Source organism: Chenopodium quinoa, unplaced genomic scaffold, assembly GCF_001683475.1.
Source record: "Chenopodium quinoa cultivar QQ74 unplaced genomic scaffold, ASM168347v1, whole genome shotgun sequence".
In the NCBI taxonomy this organism is placed as follows: domain Eukaryota; kingdom Viridiplantae; phylum Streptophyta; class Magnoliopsida; order Caryophyllales; family Amaranthaceae; genus Chenopodium; species Chenopodium quinoa.
In genome coordinates this window covers 2,140,712-2,162,381 of record NW_018744311.1, presented here as the reverse complement: position 1 = coordinate 2,162,381, position 21,670 = coordinate 2,140,712, and the positions used below count along the sequence as shown (strand labels likewise).

At 34.8% G+C, this 21,670-nt stretch overlaps 2 protein-coding genes across 2 annotated transcripts; one reads left to right on the top strand and one right to left on the bottom strand.

Moving 5' to 3' along the window:
* The first annotated feature begins 2,832 nt into the window (after positions 1–2,832).
* LOC110696075 (abscisic acid receptor PYL8-like) lies at positions 2,833–6,148 on the top strand. Its single transcript, XM_021873345.1, has 3 exons — positions 2,833–3,290; positions 3,983–4,198; positions 5,390–6,148. Exons 1-3 carry the CDS (start codon positions 3,165–3,167, stop codon positions 5,606–5,608), a joined length of 561 nt encoding a protein of 186 aa, XP_021729037.1. The 5' UTR covers positions 2,833–3,164; the 3' UTR covers positions 5,609–6,148.
* Positions 6,149–7,375: 1,227 nt separating this feature from the next.
* Positions 7,376–20,765, bottom strand: LOC110696074 (ATP-dependent zinc metalloprotease FTSH 11, chloroplastic/mitochondrial-like). Its single transcript, XM_021873344.1, has 17 exons — positions 19,849–20,765; positions 18,917–19,070; positions 17,906–17,998; positions 17,213–17,301; positions 16,909–17,032; positions 16,467–16,586; positions 15,135–15,185; positions 13,269–13,330; positions 12,855–12,912; positions 12,271–12,396; positions 12,110–12,190; positions 11,352–11,481; positions 11,076–11,224; positions 10,240–10,521; positions 10,008–10,097; positions 9,872–9,925; positions 7,376–8,006 (listed from the first exon to the last, which is right to left on the bottom strand). Exons 1-17 carry the CDS (start codon positions 20,442–20,444, stop codon positions 7,854–7,856), a joined length of 2,412 nt encoding a protein of 803 aa, XP_021729036.1. The 5' UTR covers positions 20,445–20,765; the 3' UTR covers positions 7,376–7,853.
* Positions 20,766–21,670: the final 905 nt, after the last annotated feature.

Genomic DNA, 21,670 nt, shown 5'->3' with positions numbered 1-21,670 from the left:
ATTATTATTATTCAAGCTAGATTTGTTGAATTAAGAAAAAATTGAGGTTGGTTTGGATCCAAGCCATAGAACGGAATTAGCTAGTGCAGGTCTACATGTGGCTTTTATTTAAACATAATTTCATACGGAGTAATTTTATATGACCATTTTTCAGCTAATTAACGTGAGAGAGATTTTAAGTATTATTAATACTACCTCCGTTAACAGTTATTTGCAATATTTGCCATTTTCGATTGCTATCTATTATGTGCAACATTTTTCTTTTCTTTCCACTTTTAGTAACTTTTTGCCAATTAAATGACCATATTACCCTTACTTAAACAACTTAGACATCTAATTAAATCACTAACTTGATTTAACTCTTTACCTAATGAATCTGATTATTGTAATCATTTTCACCAAAAATCATTTTCATCAAAATCATTCATCTGTCTCACCATTCATCTCCATCAGAATAAATTCATCTCCATCACCCTTCTTCAATTTCATCAAAATCATTCATCTCCCTCATCATTCAACTTCATCAAAATCACCCATCTTCTCTTGCAATTTGGGTTCGTGTGGTCGTGGGTTCAAATTCGTGGAATTGCGTTCGCCTAGTTCGTGGGTCTGAATTCGTGGGGGTGGTTTTTAGGGGTTTCAGTTCTAATTCGTGGGGGTGGTTTGAGTTTCGTGGGGACGGGTTTCAGATCTGGTTTGTAGGGGTGGCGTGAGTTTCGTGGGGGTGGTTTTAGATCTGGTTTCATGTTGGTGGCTCAATTGGGAGTAAATTCAATTCGTGGTGGTTTCGAATTAATTGAATTTCGTGGTGGTTTCTTGGGTCGTGGTGGTTTTGTCTGCTTGGTGGTGGTTATGGGTGTGTTCGTGGAGGTTTTCTGGGTTTTTATGTGTTCGTGGTGGTTTGCTGGGTTTGTGGATGGTTTGTTGGGTTTGTGGTTGGGTTTTGGTGATTCTGGCTGGTTCGTGGTTGAGTTTCGGCGGTTTGGGTTCTGAGTGTCGGCGGTTCTGGTGGTTGTCGGTGATGGTCTGGTGGTTGTCGGTGATGGTTCTGGGTTTATGTGGTTATTATGGGTTTTTGTTTATTTTTTTTAGGTAGGATTAATAGTAATCAAGTGCCCTTAGTTTTTAATTATCATCCATTAAAAGTTTTGCCTAGGAGTCCGTGCTACCCCTTTATTGCAAATAACTGTTAAAGGAGATAGTATTATTTTTTTAAAACAATAGTACATGTATAATCATAACAAATTAGTTGAATTGTTGTTATTTTATTGTCTTAGCTTATTATGTCGAAGCATATGTGACTCTAGCAATAGGATGAGTTGCGTGTTTATTTAACGTGAGAGAGATTTGCCGACTTGGTAATGCATGTTCTTTGTCAAACACAAATATGTTCCTTCTCAAACACTTATATGTTCCTTTTCAAACATCTATATGTTCTTTCCGTTTTTTTTTTTTTTTTTAAATAACTAGGTGCATGGTGCACTATGGTACACAAACCAAGCATTATGTTTAATTACCCGCTAATATTCAATCCATTAGAAATAAAAAAATACCAAGATACAAATATAAGTATCGAGTAAAGATAGAGTTTTTTTTTTCCTTTTCAATTTGTCATGTTAGTGGTCATTTATATATTATTTCCATGCAACTGATGCAAGTAACAACAATAGCTTTTTATATTTTTCACAAATTGTCTTTCTTTGGATTCTACATCACCAATAACAACATATATGGTACAAATACTGTTAATGATCATTGTCTTTTCTAAGCCTTTTAAATGACAAATGGAATGATCCCCGAAAATCATCACATAAGAACAATATATGTATTGTTCATGATATCCCTGGAGAAATCTGTTTGCTTTATCAACTCCCTTTGCTTTTGTTTTTTGAATTATATGTGAGAAATGCATCATTTATTGTTTGTTAATATACGTAAGGATTACATAACAATCTTTGCCGGTAAGTTAACCTTGATGAAAATCGTGAACCAACAACAATATGCTCTTATCATGTAATAAAGCCGTAACTCAATTCACAGTTACTTAATTCACAATAAAGGATGCAACTAAATTTATTTTGTTGCCTGATCACACCGAAGACATCATGGTAAAGCTAACAATAATAAATTAGAAGTCAAATTCATTTTTTATCTACCTTATTGATATCACATGAGCAAGCATTTAAAACTTATTTAAGTGTTTTGTGACAGCAAACGTATGTAATAAACCGACAATGTCACAGAGACATAGAAAACTATAGCACGCAAGACACAACACAACCTGTCAAACACCAACAATGTGTTAGAAAACTAACTAACATCACCCTTAAGGAACAAGTGAGTTGGAATTTTTAGATTTAGCAAAAAATAGCTGTTAGATTGAGAACTCAAATCAGTCACAAACAACGTTGGAAAAATAACTGATTCTGAAACTCACACGACACAGATCCGTAAAAATCGCAACCCCACCATTTAATTCAAACTAGTAAGAAATAAATTCTAAGATACTTTAGAAGGTAAAGGACTTCCTAAGTGAAAATTTCCAAAAGAGGACTAATTTGAGGCTATGAAAGATGGTTAAGTTAAGCCAAACCTACCACAATAAGCAACATCAAATCTCAACCAATAGCCTTGACCAGATTTACCAAATCCACAAACAGACAAAACACAAAAAAGACGCGCACACAAGGGTAATTTCGTCAATTCCATACTCTCCCAATTAAAATTACATTAATACCCCCTCAGTAACAAAATTAATTTATCCTTTTCCTGTCCAAAAAAACAATTTAATTTATTTTTAATAAAATATTCATTGTCTTTATTTGCCTAACTTCTTTTTTAATCCCAGGCGATGAGGTTGAGACTTCGAGAAAAGCAGACATCAAAAAAAAAAAAAAAAAGGAAAAAAAAAGTGGAGTAAAAACAAACACTCATAAGAGAAGAAGAAGAGGAGAGAGAAAATTGATAGCGAAGAGAGAGAAAGCTTGAGATTGTTTGGCTATGGTGGTAGAAGCGCGTTAATATTTTCTACTGAGTCAACTCGTTTGTTTATCGATTCAATCGCCGATTTTCCGACCACCGGAGATTACTTTCCGGCGAAGTTTTAATCGGTGATTTTAGGGTTGAATTTCAATTTCGTCTTCTTCAAGAGAAAGTTAAAGGGGATGATGAACGGAAACGGATATGGTGGAGTTGAAGAAGAGTACATTAAGATACATCATAAGCATGAACCTGCTGATAATCAATGTAGCTCTGTTTTAATCAAGCACATTAAAGCTCCTGTTCACTTGGTAATTATTTTTTAATTTTTGTTTTGATGATTTTTCTTTGTTGTTTTTGATTGTTTGTTTTGGTTTTTCTTTGATTATATTTGGTTTGATGGATCCAGATTATATCATGATTTTGATTCTTGATTTTGGGGGTGTTTGAATTTGATGTTTTGGGTGTGTTTATTTAGTTTGATCCATTTGTTGTTGTAGAATTTAGTAAATATGGGGTTTATTTAATTGGTAATACGTATTTTGTAGTTTGATTAATGAAGCATTAATTTTCTTGGGAATTGAGCATATAATCTTGGGATCAATTTTTGGTAAAAAAAAAAAAAAAAAAAGAATATTAAAATCTGGGATATTATTTGTTCATAGTTGTGGAATAAATCATATCGCAGATTAAAAGGAAATGTGGTTGAATTTCATAAATAACTGGCTGTGTTATAAAGAAGTTTCTACTTTTGGACTGATTAGTTAGCAATTGTTTCAACTATTTTTGATACCTTTGAAATGGGAGGAAAGAGTAGAAATTATTGCCCTTCTGATTATGGATAATGGTTATGAAGTTGGGATTATGTAGTTAGAATTTGAAGTCATATCGAAGATTGATCATGTTGCTCATATGGATGCGATTAGTGTTTGTCGAATTCTGTTAGAAGTTGTGTATGATTATCTGTGTGTGTTCTTCTATTAATGTAGTGTTTGCATGTCAGGTTTGGTCTTTAGTGAGGAGATTTGATCAACCCCAGAAGTATAAGCCATTTATCAGCAGATGCGTGGTGCAGGGAAATCTTGAGATTGGAAGTGTAAGGGAGGTCGATGTTAAATCAGGGCTGCCAGCGACTACGAGCACTGAGAGGTTGGAGGTTCTGGATGACAATGAGCATGTTCTTAGTATCAGGATTGTTGGCGGAGATCATAGGCTAAAGGTATGACACTTCCACTTTATGATCCCTTGCATTATTATGTGTATTTGTAGCTCTGTGCGTATTTGGGGAAATGGTGTATCGGTTTGGGTTTCAGAAACACCTTTAATCATTTAATTCTTTGTTAATTATTCTGAAATATTCAAAGTCGATCCTGTTCTATATGATGATGAATGAATGTCTTGGAGTGATTTAGTTTCAGTGCAGGACTACATTTTTTTTTCCCGTGTGTGTGTGTGTGGGGGGGGGGGGGGGGGGGTGGTGGTTCTATACTCTGAGTTGGTTATATCGCATATTTGATTAACTGATGGTATCCAACATCTTGTTATGGTCTATGGCATATGTTCATTTTAACTATCGGTGGAGAAAAAGGGAAGAGGATGCTGAATACAGATATTGATTGTTGTTATCATGGTAGGTCATGACATTTTTACCTGCAAGTCCTTTGCATTTTTTTTTTTTATTTAGTATTGTTGGTCGTTTTGTTCACCTGCAAGATCTCTGCATTTGTTATTATTGAAGGTAATTTTGTTTCCTTAATGGCCTTTGTACTATGTTTTAATTGTAGGTCATTTTGTTCGCTTGCAGAGCCTCTGCATTTGTTATTATTTTTGGTCAATTTGTTTCCTGCAAGTCCTTTGTATTATGTTATTATTGTTGGTAATTTTGTTACCTGCAAGGCCTTTGAATTCAATTCAGAGGGATGTTTGGTTGTTGGAGAACATTTAACATAATTAGGTCCTCATCCATAACCTTCCCTTGTGTTATCTCTTCTAGTATTCTACCCAGGGGTTGTATCAAGGTTCTTTTTTCATGTTATTGTATCTTCGATGTATGATTATTTTTTTGGTTGGCGATATATGCTCATAAAATTGTTCTTAAAATGAAATAGTTTGGAGTTTATTTTATTTTGGACGCCTGCCTTTTTGGCATATACAGTGTAGGACAAAAAACTAAGACTGCCTGGTGAGTAGCATTGGAATTAGGGTTTACTAGGTATTTACTGTGTAGTCATATGTTAGGAATCTTTGGTTGAATACTTGGTGGCAACTTCCCCAATTCATAAGATTATTGCAGAAAAGAAAAGAGTTTATTGGGAATCTTTATCCTACCTTCTTCTGTTGCCTTTACTTTTATGTATCCTTTTGTATGTAGTGAGTTTTACCTTGTCTAAGTCACGTTTCTCTTGTTCAGAACTACTCTTCTGTGGTGTCTCTACATCCGGAGATCATTGAGGGAAGGCCTGGGACAATGGTGATCGAGTCATTTGTGGTTGATGTACCTGAAGGCAACACCAAGGATGAAACATGCTTTTTTGTTGAAGCTTTGATCAAGTGCAATCTTAAGTCTCTTGCTGATGTCTCTGAACGTTTGGCTGTACAAGACAGAACTGAGCCTATTGATAGGATGTGATTAGAAGCCTGATGTGATGGGAGGATATATTTTCTCTCCATGAATGAAGCTACCAAGGTGTTCGGATTGCAGAGGCCTTGGGGTTGACTGGTTCTTCCATCTGCTAGATATGACTGCTGTCTGTAGTTCCTGTTTACGAACTTCCGCCTTTAGGCAGTCCAAGAATCACAACTTTTAGAAGTGTGTTATAAACGTTCATGGAAGAGGAAAAGAATTGGAAACCTGTGTCGTTCTCAAGTCTTTACAGTCTCATTCTGTGCGTCCATGCTTTATAGTTGTATATAAACATGTGATTAAACGGGTGATTGTAGATCTTTTGTCATCGTATTATAGCTTCTGTGGAGAGAATTATAGAGGTGTTCTGATAGGTAGTCAATTAATGACATTAGGGTATAGGGAGGCTTGTAAGTAGTGTTTCTCAGTTCACCATAAATTTATCGTCATTTGTGAATTACTGTCATTGTTGTCATAAACTTATGGTCATTTTTTTTTTCTCTTTTAATCTTTTGTTAGCTAGTGATCTGAGGATAACTCTCCTAAGAACATCTTGTAGTTAGTCTCACCATGCTTTCGGTACCTTAGCGTTAGCGGTGGCCGCCTTCGATTAGCTAAGTTCTCACCCATCACCTTCACCCCTCACCCCTTCTTCCCTTAAAGAAAGTGTACAGGTTATTGAAATTCATTGTCAAAGTTGTAGAATTTCCGAGAAGCTTCTAGATGGAACTGTTCTAGCACATCGTGAGGTGGGTGTCCCTTTTAACAGAGTATAAAGTGTTACGGGCCCCCATATTTAGTTCTACTAGTCTTTTCCTACTTGTGATTGCAGTTTTTTTCTTCTTATTTTAATATTCTTCCATTATTATTTGGTATTATTATTACTCGGTTTATTATCACTAAAGCCATGTACTATTTAGTAAGGTAAGAAGAATAGCTCTATTGAGTCGAAACCTTATATGGGTCAGCTTGGTTTAAGTTAGCGCCTTAGCCGTCTAAATAAAAGCGACGGTTGATATTTATTTATTTAATTAATTATTTTTATAGGTGAATGATGCAGAGGAGCAGGTTGTTATGTTCAGATAATGGAGAGGCATCCACTTTTAATTATTATTATAAGTTTAAGTACTCTGTTCCTAGACAAATCTACCTATCTATATCTATCTTAGGCTTAGGCAATTATTTACAATTTTACCCATTCAACTACATTTGGAAATTGGAATAGCTCAATTGTTTAATTGAATTTCCAAAGGATCTTTTTTGGGGGAAAGATTTAAAGAAATCATTTATTTCATTTTCTTAATTACATCAAAAATGATGATTTAGAATTGTTTACGCAATGTTTTTCCTTTAGCGTACGATTATTGGTAGAAAATTAAATGTTATACGTATAAGAGGGTAGGGATGTAATTCGTACTAGTGGATATGTCAAATGACTTTCTTATCCTAATAGTTTGGTCCCCAAGCCTTTTTTAAAATAGTAATTGACGTAATTTCAGCATTATTTTTGAGATATTTTTGTGTACTTTAATAACAAAGGGGAATTTTAAATCGCTATTCGTTGAAACACTTGAAAGAGAAGTGATTTGACAAAATTATAATCATTTGTCCTACGTTAACAAAGCAATCCGCTGCTTGGTTAGCTTCTCTAAACTCGTATTTGTTGAAGAATGTACAATATTTAATGTTCTCTGTACTCGCTTCTATCCATTACGGTGGAATGAAAAAAAAAAACTGAAATAATAATACTCGTATTAATAATACATCAGTTCATATAACAAAATAGACTCTTTCTTATTCAATTTATAAAAGTATCAAATTTGAAATACGAAGAATGTGTCGTATATAATTGGGAATGTCTGGATGTATGAGAATATTTGCTGACCCGGCTATATGGACAATTTCTGCTAATCAATCTACCAAGATATAGAAAAAAATAATAAGTTACACAGAATTTCCCCTAGATACTAAGTTTTTTTTTGCAAGCCCCACGATTTTCGCTGAGAGCCTAGAAGTTCTCTGTAAAAGTAGTCTGCAAAGATGATCGGCGTGGCAAATCCATTGGACAATACAACAAAGACAACCATTAGCAAAGGAATCGTTGTAGCTGCCTTAGTGTATCAAGGTTGTATGTTAGTGTACAATATACAATGATGGCCCGAGCAGTCAGCCCTCCGATCTGCTTGTTCCTCAACAGGCAGCAGCTCCACAGTATAATTCTTCAATAACACAGAATAGGGGAATTTGATTTTTAGACCAAGACAAGCTCTCCTTCTTGTTGTTCTTGCTGCTCCACCAGCTGGCTTTCCTCTCGATATGGAAGAAGAATACGTTTTATGTCTTCGGAACTAAGTGTCTCGTACTCCAATAGAGCATTAGCTAGAGCATGCAATGCCTTCTCATGCTGGAAAAATGTCAGCACAGTTAAGAATAAATCTAGTCTAGATTAAAAGGAGAAAGAAGCTAAGTTACTTGGACACGAGTACTTGTGCAGGTGAAGGTATGGGTCACACACTTGAAGTGGAGAGTCCAAGTAGAATAATCTTGAGCACTTGTGCCAGACCCAGTAAAGGTATGGGTCACATACTCAAAGCATAATACATTATTTTTTTGGTTTAAGATTTATATAATTATACTACGTATTTAAATTAATGCCCTAGCCGATTTTGAAAAATCATATAGAGACATTTAAGAATTTCATCTTCTTCATTTGTGCTTTCCCTTGGCATATACATCATTGTCTCAATGGTTGGGTGAATTGATCAACACTATAGTTATGATGTTGGAATTTGCATTTACCATCATCATTGTTTAAAAAGGGTGAATAACATTGACCGATGGAGACATTTAGACTATTTATTTGATCTTCTACATTGGTAAAAAAAATTATTGTATCGAGAATCTACTTCATTTTATTCCCGAAACTCTTGGAAGTTCATTCATACCATGTCTCAACTTCGCTAGCCCGAAAATCAACTAAATTCTACTTAAAAAAAAAATGTTATAATTGGTTAATCGTACAACTAAAATTCTAATCAATTGTATCTTGCAAAATTGTGGTGTGGCGTCCCAATATAAGTTGAATCAAAAGTAAAAAGAAAATTAGTATAATAGCAATCCAACCTCAATTGCAACATCTTTAGCCGACTTCTTTGCTACATCAAGCTTTTTCTCAACTTCATGAGTAGACTTCTTCTTAGGCGACTTATTCTTAACATCATCCACACACTCTTTCTTGATCTGCTTCTTCCCAACATCATCAAACACCTTTCTAATATCATCAATAGACTTCCTTTAGGGCGGATTCTTCCCAACATCGTCAACGGTAGGTTTTTTCTTAGGTGGCATGTTTACGTGGGAATTGTACCATATTATTAAGGAGTCATACGCTATTTATATGTAATTTAGGTCATGTAATATTTGTTATACATAAAAAGTACATGACTCCCTAATAATATAATACAATTCCCACATAAACATGCCACCAGGAAGAAGCCTACCGATGATGATGTTGGAAAGAAACCGCCCTTGGAAAAGTGTTAGATGATGTTGGGAAGAAGCCGCTAAAAAAAGTCTTTATGGATGATGTTAGGAAGAAGTCGCCCAAGAAAAAGTCTACTGAGAAAGTTGAGAAGAAGCCTAATGTAGCAAAGAAGTCTACTAAAGATGTTGCAATAGAAATTGTATGCTATTATTCTAAATTTCTTTTTACTTTAGATTTAAACTATATTGGGATGCCGCAACACAATTTTACATGATACAATTAATTAGAATTGGAATCTTAATGATACGATTAAGATTATAACATTTTTTTCAATGTTGACCATAATTGATTTTCGGGCTAACGAAGTTGAAGATAGAATGGATGAACTTAAAGAGTTCTAGGAATGGAATGGAGAAAATTCTCGATACAATAAATTTTTAACAAATGTAGAAGATCAAGGAAATAGTTAAAATGTCTCTACCGATCAATGTAATTTACACATTTTAAACAATAATCATCGAAAATGGAACATCATGACTATAATGTTGATCAATTTCACCCGACCATTGAGACAATGATGAATGTGCCAAATAGTAGGAAAGCACAACCGAAGAAGATGAAATTCATAAGTTTCTCCGGATGATTTTTCAAAACCGGTTAGGGTATATATATATATATATATATCTTAAACACAAAAATAACGTATTGTCTTTTTATTAATGAAATCTCAAGCACTGTCACTAGTAGGGAGATAGCTAATTGATAAGGATTTTTTTTTAACTAACCTTCTTTAGCAAGGACTTCACGCGATCATATGCGTCTCTAAGGAGTTTGACAACCTATTGCACAATAACCAGTAGAGTATTGGTCATCACGCCAACAACTTAACTACATAGTAGTATTTGGAATTCTTAAACTGACCTCTGCATCAATACGGGACTGCATATCAGAACCTGGCCTTTCTTTGATATGAACAGGACCAATTGCATCACTCATCCCACAGCTTGTTACCTTGCAAATCAAACAATGGGCTAGCATTTATTATATGCGATGAATACTCTGTATTAACTAATTTGTTGGGTATAAAATTAAATTAAAGACCAGTACTTCCTTTCTAACAAGATGGCTAAACAAAAGTTTTACCAAGCCATACCATATATTGAGCAAGCTCTGTGGCCGTGTTAAGGTCACTACTGGCTCCAGTTGTAATGTAATCTTGACCAAATATAAGCTCCTCTGCTACCCTACCTCCCATACAAACATCAAGTCGGGCCAATAGTTGCCTTTTGCTAACTGAGGTCTCGTCATTTGAAGGCAGTTGTGTGACCATCCCTAAAGCAGATCCACGTGGTATAATTGTAGCTTTATGGATGGGATGAGCGCCCTCCGTGTTCAAAGCTACAATTGCATGGCCACTCTCGTGGTACGCAGTAAGCTGCAGACAGGGCAAGTAGATAATAGCTTGTTTATTCATTTCTTTTGTGCTACATATGCATCCATTAGAATTACTGTAATCCTATGTTCTTTATTCTGCTATTCATCTTTGTGAACTGAAAATTTTTGTTCCCTTGTAGATAATTTAGTGATTCAAGTACAATTGGAGCAGTGAGGCCCCAATTTTTTTTTTTTTTTTTTTGTGTGTGTGTGTGTGTGTGGGGGGGGGGGGGTCCTTCTGCCCTTGTTTAGTTGTTTTGCATGTGTATTTTGTAGTCTACTGTAATTAATTGACACTATGCACAGAACTTTGCTAAAAGCATCACTCTATTCCCCCTATACAAAAGGTGCAACTACTCGCAAAATTGTAAGTGTAAGATGATTTTGTAGATGACCATACCCAGTGAGGCGGTAGAAGGATCTATCTTCTAAAAAAAAATATGCCAATTACATCCCTATTAACTTAACTAATTAACTCCTATAAGTGTCTTCAAGATATACTATCTTTCTAGTCTGACCATTTTGGTACAAGTTTCTCATAAGCTATGTACTCACCTTTTTGGAATCCTCAGTTATGAACATAGTTTTTCGCTCTGTACCCATTAATATTCTGTCCTTTGCAAACTCCAACTGAGAAGATGTCAATTTTTCAGCACCTTCCACTGCAGCCTTGATGGCGGCTATGTTGACCAAATTAGCCAGATCTGGAGAAGAGTTACCACAAGGTAATGTAGAAAAGTCACAGGAAACATTTGTCTTATTGACTCAGACATCCAAAACTTGGAAATGTGTGGAATTATTTAGTGTGATGGAAAACAGACATAAAGTTACCTGCCCCATTGAATCCTGGGGTACCCCGAGCAATTGCTTTGACATCGACATCATCTGCAACTGGTTTATCCTGTAAATAAAGCTCTAGAATATCTTGGCGACCCTGTACATCTGGACTGGGAACAACAATCTAAAAATAATGGCATGTTAGTGAACTGTATTGGTTCTGATTTATGAGGAACATTTATTCTTAAACCTTGTTTAATATTTTAGCAAACATTTCAATCACAAGACGGAAAACTACTATTTGATCTTTTAAATAAGGGCTTATGTTTTCACGAAATGAGATTTATTTTCTGATAAGATGGGCCATGACTTCTGTCAGAACAAGTATCCAGACTTTTTTCAGTTTTTTGACAGTTGGCTGTGAATTTAGCCATTCGGATACCCCAAGTTGTCTAGCTTGGGACAACATTGATAAGTATTCTTTACAATTCAGACCATATGGACTAATATTGGGGGTACCTGAATCTAGTACAAGTGTGCTGTCCAAGGTTAGCTAAGTTGGATATTTTAGAGCATCAATACCCAGCTCAAACCTACAATGGACTCAAGATTTAAATAAAACAAAAATGAGAATAAACCAAAGTCCAGGTCTAAATGCCAGAAATCAAGGAACTCCAGATGATCTATTTGGTTTAAGGAATGCCACCTGCTTGCTCTAAAGAACAGCCAACACCTTTCTAGAATCTAGACTAATTCCTCTTAGATGACCTTAAGGTAAATTTCAGTTGTTTTAACAAGATGATGGAGCTTACATGTCTATCAAATCTGCCGGGTCTGGTCAAAGCTGGATCCAGAATATCAGGCAAGTTTGTTGCAGCCATCAATATAATGCCCTGCATCAAATATCAAATTAAGAATTACTGCATATTGCATAATTTATATTGCACTATTAATGTGAACTGTTAGTATGTACCTCATTCTGTTCAAAGCCATCCATTTCAACAAGCAGTTGATGCAAGGTCTTTTTGGTATGTCCTTCCCATTGTTTTCTAGTTGATCCAATGGCATCAATTTCATCAATGAAAATTATGCAAGGAGCCTGTAGAAACAGTAATGTATTTAAGTTTACTTTGACAATATGTGAATCCCAGGATGAATCTTGAGAATAAGCATCAAATGCCCAAAATCCTCATTAGCTGAACTCCCCCCAAAAGAAATTCTTTCATGTTTGGCTAGAGTGAAATTCTAAATTCAAAGGGAAGCCTCCGTCAACCTAAGACATTGGGTTTGAAGATATAATACTAATGAGGCTACTGATAGTGATCAATCAACATAAACCAACTTTGAGGGCTATAATAATGATCCTAAACAAGCAAGATATCTACCTTAATATACCCTCAGTACAAGGATCATAATATTCACTCAGTAAAACGAAAAAAACAAAAAATTGTGGCCTCATAGCAATAAAGGTTAAGAATTTATGAAGGACAGCTACTAAAACGCAAAAGATCAACAGACAGAAAAGCATAGTGATAGTGTAAATCATTAAAGTTAAACCTTTTTCTTAGCTGCTTGGAATAAAGACCTCACTCGTCGAGCACCAACACCAACAAACCTGCAGTAACAAATTATTATTTAACTTGAGAACATGGATGATTATTTCCCAGAATCAACCCACCATCCATCCAGTGTGTAGCAAAAGGCACACACAAAATGAAAGAAGACAATTTCAGGAGAGCACACTAAGACTTAAGGAAAAAAAAAATCCAATTTAAAACTTGCTTTTATGAGCAGTTACATCGCAGTACAAGTTTGTGACTCCAGAACAAAACATAGTATACAATAGGAATATTTACACAGATCATTTGACTTGTAAAAAATTTACTAATTTACTTCCAAGATGTGTTAGTGTTATCAAAGCATATCAAACGCAGTTTCCACAAAAGCAACCACCAATAATAAAACACTTACATCTCCTCAAATTCAGAACCTGCTCTGTAGAAAAATGGTACTCCAGCTTCCCCAGCAATAGCCTTCAAAGTTCCAGATGCATTAACAAGTTGTCAGCCTTAGACATAAAGAGAAGTAATATACAATAAGCCAAAGCACTCAGGTGTTATTTCACAGGCACAGGAAAGGCTCTAATCATAAGAGAGGCCAATGTGAAGCTTCGTGCCTTTGTCTACAATAGACCTTAGTAAAAAAAACTAAAAAGCTAATTCTTTGAAATAGCCTAACAACCAGTACTCAACATTTAAGCATCAATCTTAAACGAACTTAGCGGGAGCAAGTGACCTAGCATTTTGACATTGATCTTACTAATTTCTATTTCCATACTTGATGAACGAATTTCAGGCATTGCAACTTATAAAATTTTAAAAGTTCCAAAAAAAAAAAACTTGTAATTAGGGTCAAGCTATGTTGCTCAAACTTAGTTACTCATACCCGACATGGTTAAGTATCCAAATGTTCAACTCGCCTATTTATGAGAAATTTGTCCACGATTTTGGCCCAATATGAAGGGTCAAAGTGTTCTACTCATGTCCGAGTGTAAAGGATCCAACACAGGTACTTCTTGTAAAATGAAAAGTCCAAGTAACATAGACTAGGTTCATCCGTTCATGATGAACTAGAATATGGTCATGACCATATATGGAGGATCAGCATATTGAGTAGATGATCTAACTCTGATTTAAAAATTTACATTTAAAGTTATTAAATAAAATTCAAAGAAGAGCATCACAGAAAAACAGCACATGCTATGAACAGTAAACAAATTAGTCAATAATAAAGGGATAAGTGTGAGTTTATGACAACCTTTGGATATCTACCCTAAGAAGTATTTCCTCCGTTCCATTATATTGCATCACATAGAGTTTCAGAGTTCCCAAATCCCAATGCACAACTTTACACATTAATTATCTATAATTAACTGTAGGTAAATAGTATTAAAAGTTGGTATTTTGAAAGTATATATCCAAACAAGTCTAAAAGATCCCACATGACTCTTTTTCCTTGCGCATTAATCATAATAGTGTAAGTAGTGTAAAAGTTCAACTGTTCAAATGTTGCAATATTTATGGGACGTGAGAAGAAGTTAGCAACTTAGCATGTAATACACAAAACATGATAAAAAAGAATAGCATTACGTATTCACTGTCCCAAGACTCCAAGTTTGCTATATTCGATTTTTCTCTTATTCTTACAAGGTCATCAGACTCTGGCATGGATTTGTATTAACACTATTTTCAATCTAACAATTACCACTTCCTGCCATAGAAAGTTACCAGTTTTGCTGAATTTATATGGGTTGGCATTCCACGTCAGAATCTAACAATTCACCAGCAAATGCATATAGTTATGAGATCAGCATCAACATCACCCCTTGGAAGATAAATCACCTTCTAATCAGAATAATCAAATTACCAGCTCCTCTAAGAGAACATGTGTCTAAGACTAGCTTCATTTACTGACACTGAACAACAACATAGAACTTACGGAATATATTTTGGAGCCCCTATCTGTTATTTATTCAGAAAATCTAATATGCATCACTATTTTGATTTTGTAAGCATCCTCATGAGCATAAAAGATCTGTAGCTATTGATTTAAAATTCAGTCTATTCAAGATATCACATTAAGTAACAGTTAACCTCAACTTCTACATAAATGCCCACATGAGCATAAACCTTCAGCTGGTTATACGGTTCGGCAATTTGAATCACACACAACAGCACCCATCCAAAGCACCACAACTAAACTACTCAGGCAACACATAACATTTTAAGATATGTGATTTCCTTTTCAAGAAGCTCCAAAAGGTTGAGAAAGAAGTACCTTAGCAAGCAGTGTTTTCCCAGTACCAGGAGCTCCAGTCAAAAGAATTCCCTGACATCAGAGATACAGATTGTTGTTTAAGTGTTTACATAGAAATTCTAGTATTTTGACCCATTATAAATAGACGTTTATGTACAGGCTACAACTAAAGCGTAAAACACCAACAGTAGTAACAACAAAATATAAAAGATCATACATTTAAACTTTAAACTATCAGAGAGTTGTTATTTGTTAAAGATCACAGTGGAATTTTATTTATTTATTTATTTTTTTACATTTATTTTTAACTAAAAGTAAAAACACAGCAGATCAATCAATGCTTGTTGTCTAAACACTTACTCGAAATCTCACTTATATCCTGCGTTCAATACAAAAGTACATAATCTTTTCATGAAGACCTTCCCTAGCTAAGCAACCAATTCCTTTTTCTATGCCAAGATACTGCTCAAATTTCTTGTTCAATGTTGCCACACTTTGCTTAAAACAAAACAGAGGCATGTGTAGCAATGAATAGTCATTGATGTAGTCCAACACTATAGTTGACTAGAGTACAAATGGTCATGATCTAAATAATTTTTTTTTAAAAAAAAAAATATGTCTGGGAGAGGAGGACCAGGGCAGGTTTTGACAAAGGGACAACATAGACAAAGCATACTATCAAAGGACAGCAGGATATAGAAGATATTTAACGTCACAGACATTATAATGTCGAGGGTAGGCTCTCTAAATGGAAGTCAAATGCAAAATAGGTGGCTGGAAAGAGTGCTACAGTAATTAAAGATGGAGCATGTACACATCAGCAAGGCACAATGGACAGGCAAACAGAGGACTAGTTGTAGCTCAGAGAAAAGTTGCTACAGAGAACAGCAATAGCAATGAAAGTCGGATCTAGAAGCTTAATTAATTTACAGACATACACATTATTACCACCAACTACTCCAGGGATAGCAATAAGTACCATTTCCTAAAAAAAAATATTGGAACGACAAGGCAGTGAAAACAGGAGAAAGAGAAGAGTTTGAAAGGTAGTTTAGAACCAGTAGCAGAAAACAAAGATGGGCATCAGATTTGTATAGAGAAAAGAAAAAAAAAAAAAAAAAAAAAAACAGTAACAGAGAGCATGAGCAAGAGGAGAGGTAAGAAACTAAGAACAGTACCCAACGTTTAAGTGTATACTCAGCTACTGAAAAATCATAAGCTGTAAAGTTCTCTAATTCATCACGTATAACCAAGATTTTAAAAGGGGTTCTCCAAGTAAATGGTAAACATTTTGATGGCATTAAGTGGAGAAGCAACATATTCAATACACACAAAACTGAAGCTCTAACAGACCTTTGGCAACTTCCCTCCAAGGCGAGTAAATTTAGCAGGATTTTTGAGGTATTCCACCACCTCCTCAAGCTCTTGTTTTGCATCATCACAGCCCTTAACGTCCTTAAAAGTTTTGACATTCTGATAAAAAAAAACCAGCTAATCAGCACCCAAAAATGACAAGTTCTAAATTGTAAATATCCATTTTACTTCATAAATCTGCATGATAATTTTTTTAAAAAAGGGTAATATATGCTAAACAGAAAAAAACTTCTGCATCAGATTCTTGAAGAGCTTGCATCAAGTAACCATCATATACGAAGCACAATTGATCAAATATCCAAAAAATCACTTTTATATAGCTGGATTAGATCTCTTCTGGAACATATTACTGTGAAGACTGATCATATTACTGTGTTAATGAGCCAAACAGTAGGATGATATGTTATGGAAAGGCTAATACCTTTTCTGGAACAACTTCTTTACTCAATTCCTTGGTAGAGTACGAAGAACTTGATCCAACACCAGAGGTTCCTATACCACCTAAGCTAGTTATGTACTTCTGAAGTGCAGTAGCTCCCATTATCCTGAGCATACCAATATGGAAATAATTCAAGACAGGAATCTATTGCATGAACACTTAGTGTCAAAGCTGAAGAGGAGCTGACAATAGATGGACAGATCAATTTGATTGCACACAAGGCAGAATTTTACACAATAACTAGCGACCATAAATACATATAACAGACTCACGAAAGAACTTGTACCAAACTAAACCAACAGCAATAGTGAAGAGGAGAGTAGAGAATAGCTCTTGTGCAAGACGAGACGATTTGTTGGACACCTTAGGATCAACCTGAATAAACACAATCCATAGAGAGTTATGACTAGTGACAGAAACATTGTATGGAGTATATTTAACTTAAGTGTATCATGGTCCTGAAACAGGATGTGCATCCTGGTCCAGGGTGATAATATAGTCAAAATTTATATAGTTCGTAGTAAAAATAAATAAATAAAATCACACTCCCTTTTTCGTCTTCTTTTCTATTTTTTATTTTTACTTCAGGAGTAAAAATGATGAGGCTTTGTTGTTGTTGTTGTTGTTGTTGTTGAGTAAAAATTGAGCATATAATTAAAATACTATGAGCATATTAAAAATGCTTGTAATCGTTGGAATATTTGTTCATAATTTTTAAACTATATGTTCATCCAAAACCAGGATATGCATCATAGTCTCAGGTTTGTGACATATATAACAACTGAAATATTTAATAGAATCAATGTGCGACAATGTAGCCGACACCACTTTATGGGATTAAGGCTTTGATTGATTGATTGAATGTGCGACAATAACTTCTAACTTTCAGTACAGTTTCACAAAATTTCCATAGCTGAGTGCCCTCAAACAACACAAATTCATACATAAAGAGGACTATTTATCTAACAGGCCACCTTACCATCAACACATGTAATGGCTGCTTCTCAGATATTCCAGGGTTAAAGGAAAGCTCCTCTGTATTTCCAGAAGCACGTTGTTTCAACTCTTGTAGCTACAAGAAGGATCATGATTGATGAGAAACAGATACTGGTGATGACAAGTTAACACTAAACTGGATACGATTGAGTGGATAATCAAAAGTAATTACACAAACCTTGCAGTTCATAAAAAGTAAGCTAGAATGTATATTTAAGTGACATGAATTAAACTTATTTTGCGCAAATTGATGTAAAAGCAATGCAATTATTTGTAATTTTTACATTTAAGTCCTACAATCCTTAGTACTTACAAGAGTTGCAACTTTAATGTATGAGAAAAACATAAATGGCATACTTAACAAGTTTTAACAAGGTGTCACTGGTTAAAACAAAAGATAAGAAACCACAAGTGACATGAAGACAGCAGTAGAAGAGGAGGTCCACCATGTAACAGTTCGGTGAGTATAAATATCGTAATTGTACTGATTTAAGGTAAGTAGATGTCACGCTTAATGCCACTTTTTAGTAAGTACAACTAATGCATCTGTTATCATACATATTTTGATGTCAGGAATATATAAATGGCAATATGAGTCACACTTCAACAAAGTCCATAGAGCAGAGCTCCTGGTCAAAACTTTATAAAAAAAAAAGGAAAAGTCGAAGTAAGATTTGCACAAGACTAAAAGAGAAGGTCTATTGCATCTAAGGCTTGACAAGGTTAACCTGTTTTTCAGGTAAATTGATGCGAGGACAAACAAATATTGGCATCAATTACTTTATACTAAATCACTAAATATTTGTTGTCAGAATACTTTGTACAGCATATTAAGCTCTACAAGATCCATATATTAACTGGACAAAGCCAGATGGAAGAAACTCAGAAGTGGCACATAGACAGAGAAAAGAGCAGTAGCATAACATTAAGATTTGCATTTTACAAACAGAAATTTAACAAAAGCATGTAGTACTTTAAAAGAATAGGAAGTTACCAATGTAGGGAGACTGGACGGCTTCCCAGATTGCTCATCAGGAAGGTACTCAGCAATGGCATTTGTAGCTACCAAAGCTCGAAGATATTCTATGACACCTCGACTATCCACAGCAAGATCTCTTTGTTCAAATCGCTTGATGACAGATTCAGGGCTGAAAAGACAATTCAAAAAACACATCACATTTTTTTTCTTCTTATTTTAGAATAGGAGATAGGATAACCTAGCAGCTACAAATAAAAACAAATTACAAAATGGGACGAAGATGCAAGACAGAGTCGGTACAATGCTGCAGAGCTTCCTTGTAAGCAGTTTAGTTTGCTTTTCACCATTCAGTATAATTTTCCTGAATCCCATAGGTGGGAAAAAGATGAAATCTTAAATGCTGTATGAACTTCTAAAACCTTTAAGAAACAAAATTTCAGCCTTTAAGCCCATTTGTAGCAAATAGAGCTATTATTTTCAGGCATTTCAGAATAAGTAGCTCAAATGATCCCAAACGTGAGGTTTTTCGGACACACTAAAACATGAAGAAGCAACGGTAAATTTCAAGTACTCTATATAATCTATAAACCTTTGCTACTAAAAAGATCCAACCTTATATACGTTACAGCTTCTGCTCATTCAAGATACAGAAGTCTAAACACTTAAGCACTGTCAACAAATTAAAAAAGTAGCAAGTAAAAAACTGTTCAATTGGCTACTAGTCACAATTCAAAGCAAATGCAAACCAAATTAGTCGCCAGAACCTAATCACATACCCAAAAACATTAACCAAAATATCATTTCAACCTGCATATATTGAACAAATTCCAAATAACACAATCACCACATTCACCCACATTGCCACAGTATTCAAGCAAAAAAAAAAAAAAAGACACATAAAAAATCAAAGTATTCAGATAATTACTATTCCCATGACAAATTCCAACCTATGCTTGTTGAGCTCAGCAAGCAAAGAACTCTGCAAGGCGGCATCATTCGGATTGGCATCGGCCTCGGCGATCAAACGCTGTAGCCGTTTCTCCTGCTGCCACGGCCACCAACTCAACCACCCAGATAACCAAATGTTCTCCAACTTTTTTTTAAAATTGACCCAAACTCCCACCAAAAACACCACTATTGCCAATTTACCCTCTTCCCCCTTTTTCTCCCCCACAAAACCCTCATTCTCCTCTTCACTTTCTCTCTCCCCAATTCTTGAAGCAGTTTCCTCATTACCACTATCACTACTACTGCTAATACTAGGGTTTTCAAGCTCCTGGTCCCCATTTTTACCATCAAATTCAAGGAAAGAATCAGAATTCGAGGAGCTGGGTTTTTCAATTGAGTCAGAATTTGAGCTAATGTGGGGGTTTTGAGGGTGTAATGCGCAACAACTAATGGAAAATTTACGAGAACGAGAGATGCAATAGTTTAGGGCAAAAGAATGAGAAAATAGAGGGCGTAAACGAAGAATTGGGGATAAACTGATTAAAGGGACATAATTTGGGGGTTTGAACAAAAGAGAAGCCTGCAATGTCGTCATAATTGTTCTTCTGCTTCTGGGTTTTTCTGGGTTTATTGGGTTTTCAAAGATATTGAATTGAAAGATGTCTCCTTCTCCCTCCTTCAAGGAGGTGTAACAATGGAGGAGAGAGAAAGAGGAAGAAGAAGAAGGGTAGAGAGTAAAAACCTTATCTTTGGAGGGATTGGATTGGGTTGATTGAAATTGGCGCCTGGTGAGTCGAGTGAGTGGTGAAAGTGTACAACTCGGTCGAGTCAACAACTGTTGTTAGTTCAAGGAAAGATTAGGGAAGTTGGGAAGTAGGGACAAAGAATCGTTTGGTTTCTTCTTGTGGAAATTTTGTATCCTCTTCTTCTTCACACGTTAATTGTTGTTGTCGTGGGACTATTAAATTGAGGTTTTGGTTTGGATTATTATATGATGACGATAAGTTGTAAAATATCGCAATAGGAAAGGTAAATCATAAAAATTCAAATCTACAATATACAAATGAACCTAAAATATATAAATGAACTTGTTTGCAATGTTTATAATATACAAATGAACTTATTTACTTACAATGTTTGCAAATAAACCTAATATTTACCATGTTTGGTTGTAGGGAGAAGACATGTTTTTATGGCTTTTTCAATTTGACCCTAATGAAACCTTAGAAACAATCCTTTGTCGTAGAGTAGAAAACAAGATAACTATTAATAATTACGAGATTCTAAAAATAATTTTATACTCCTTCCGTTTCATAATACTTTGGCGTAATGGCGTTTAAAATGAATATATTTCATTTAAAATTTGATTTTTTTTTTTTTTGAATTAATTGATTGTGGATTGATGACATGACTTTAAGTAAAGAAATTTTTACTTTAAATTATGCAATTATGACTTGTGCTTTCCTAACAAAAAATCAAAAAAAGTTAAATAAGGTAAACTAATTATAAATTATGTTTTACTTTTATGTGATTGATTCCATATGATCTAACATTATGAAATGGAGGGAGTATATATTTTTTTTTATATATTATCTTAGATAGAGTTGTATTATAGAAAATAACTGAAGATAATATCGTATAGGGGTGTTTTTTTTTTTTTTTTTCGCTTGATGGTTTGTATCAAATACGGTCAATTAAATAAGATAATCGTAATTAAGATTAGATGGGTCTTGATAAGCCCTCTGTCCCTCTAGCGTATACTTTCTTTCGCCCAATTTTAGGGCTAACGGGATTTTATCTTAGGGAGAAAATTACATATAT

Bases quoted from the DNA above. Each gene is read 5' to 3' on its own strand.
- LOC110696075 (XM_021873345.1), top strand. From the start codon at position 3,165: ATGATGAACGGAAACGGATATGGTGGAGTTGAAGAAGAGTACATTAAG. The intron at 3,291-3,982 runs GTAATTATTTTT...TTTGCATGTCAG, and splicing joins TTAAAGCTCCTGTTCACTTG to GTTTGGTCTTTAGTGAGGAG. The intron at 4,199-5,389 runs GTATGACACTTC...TCTCTTGTTCAG, and splicing joins GCGGAGATCATAGGCTAAAG to AACTACTCTTCTGTGGTGTC.
- LOC110696074 (XM_021873344.1), bottom strand. From the start codon at position 20,444: ATGACGACATTGCAGGCTTCTCTTTTGTTCAAACCCCCAAATTATGTC. The intron at 11,482-12,109 runs GTAAGCTCCATC...CATTATTTTTAG, and splicing joins CCGGCAGATTTGATAGACAT to ATTGTTGTTCCCAGTCCAGA. The intron at 8,007-9,871 runs GTTAGTTAAAAA...ACATTTTTCCAG, and splicing joins TGAAGTCCTTGCTAAAGAAG to CATGAGAAGGCATTGCATGC.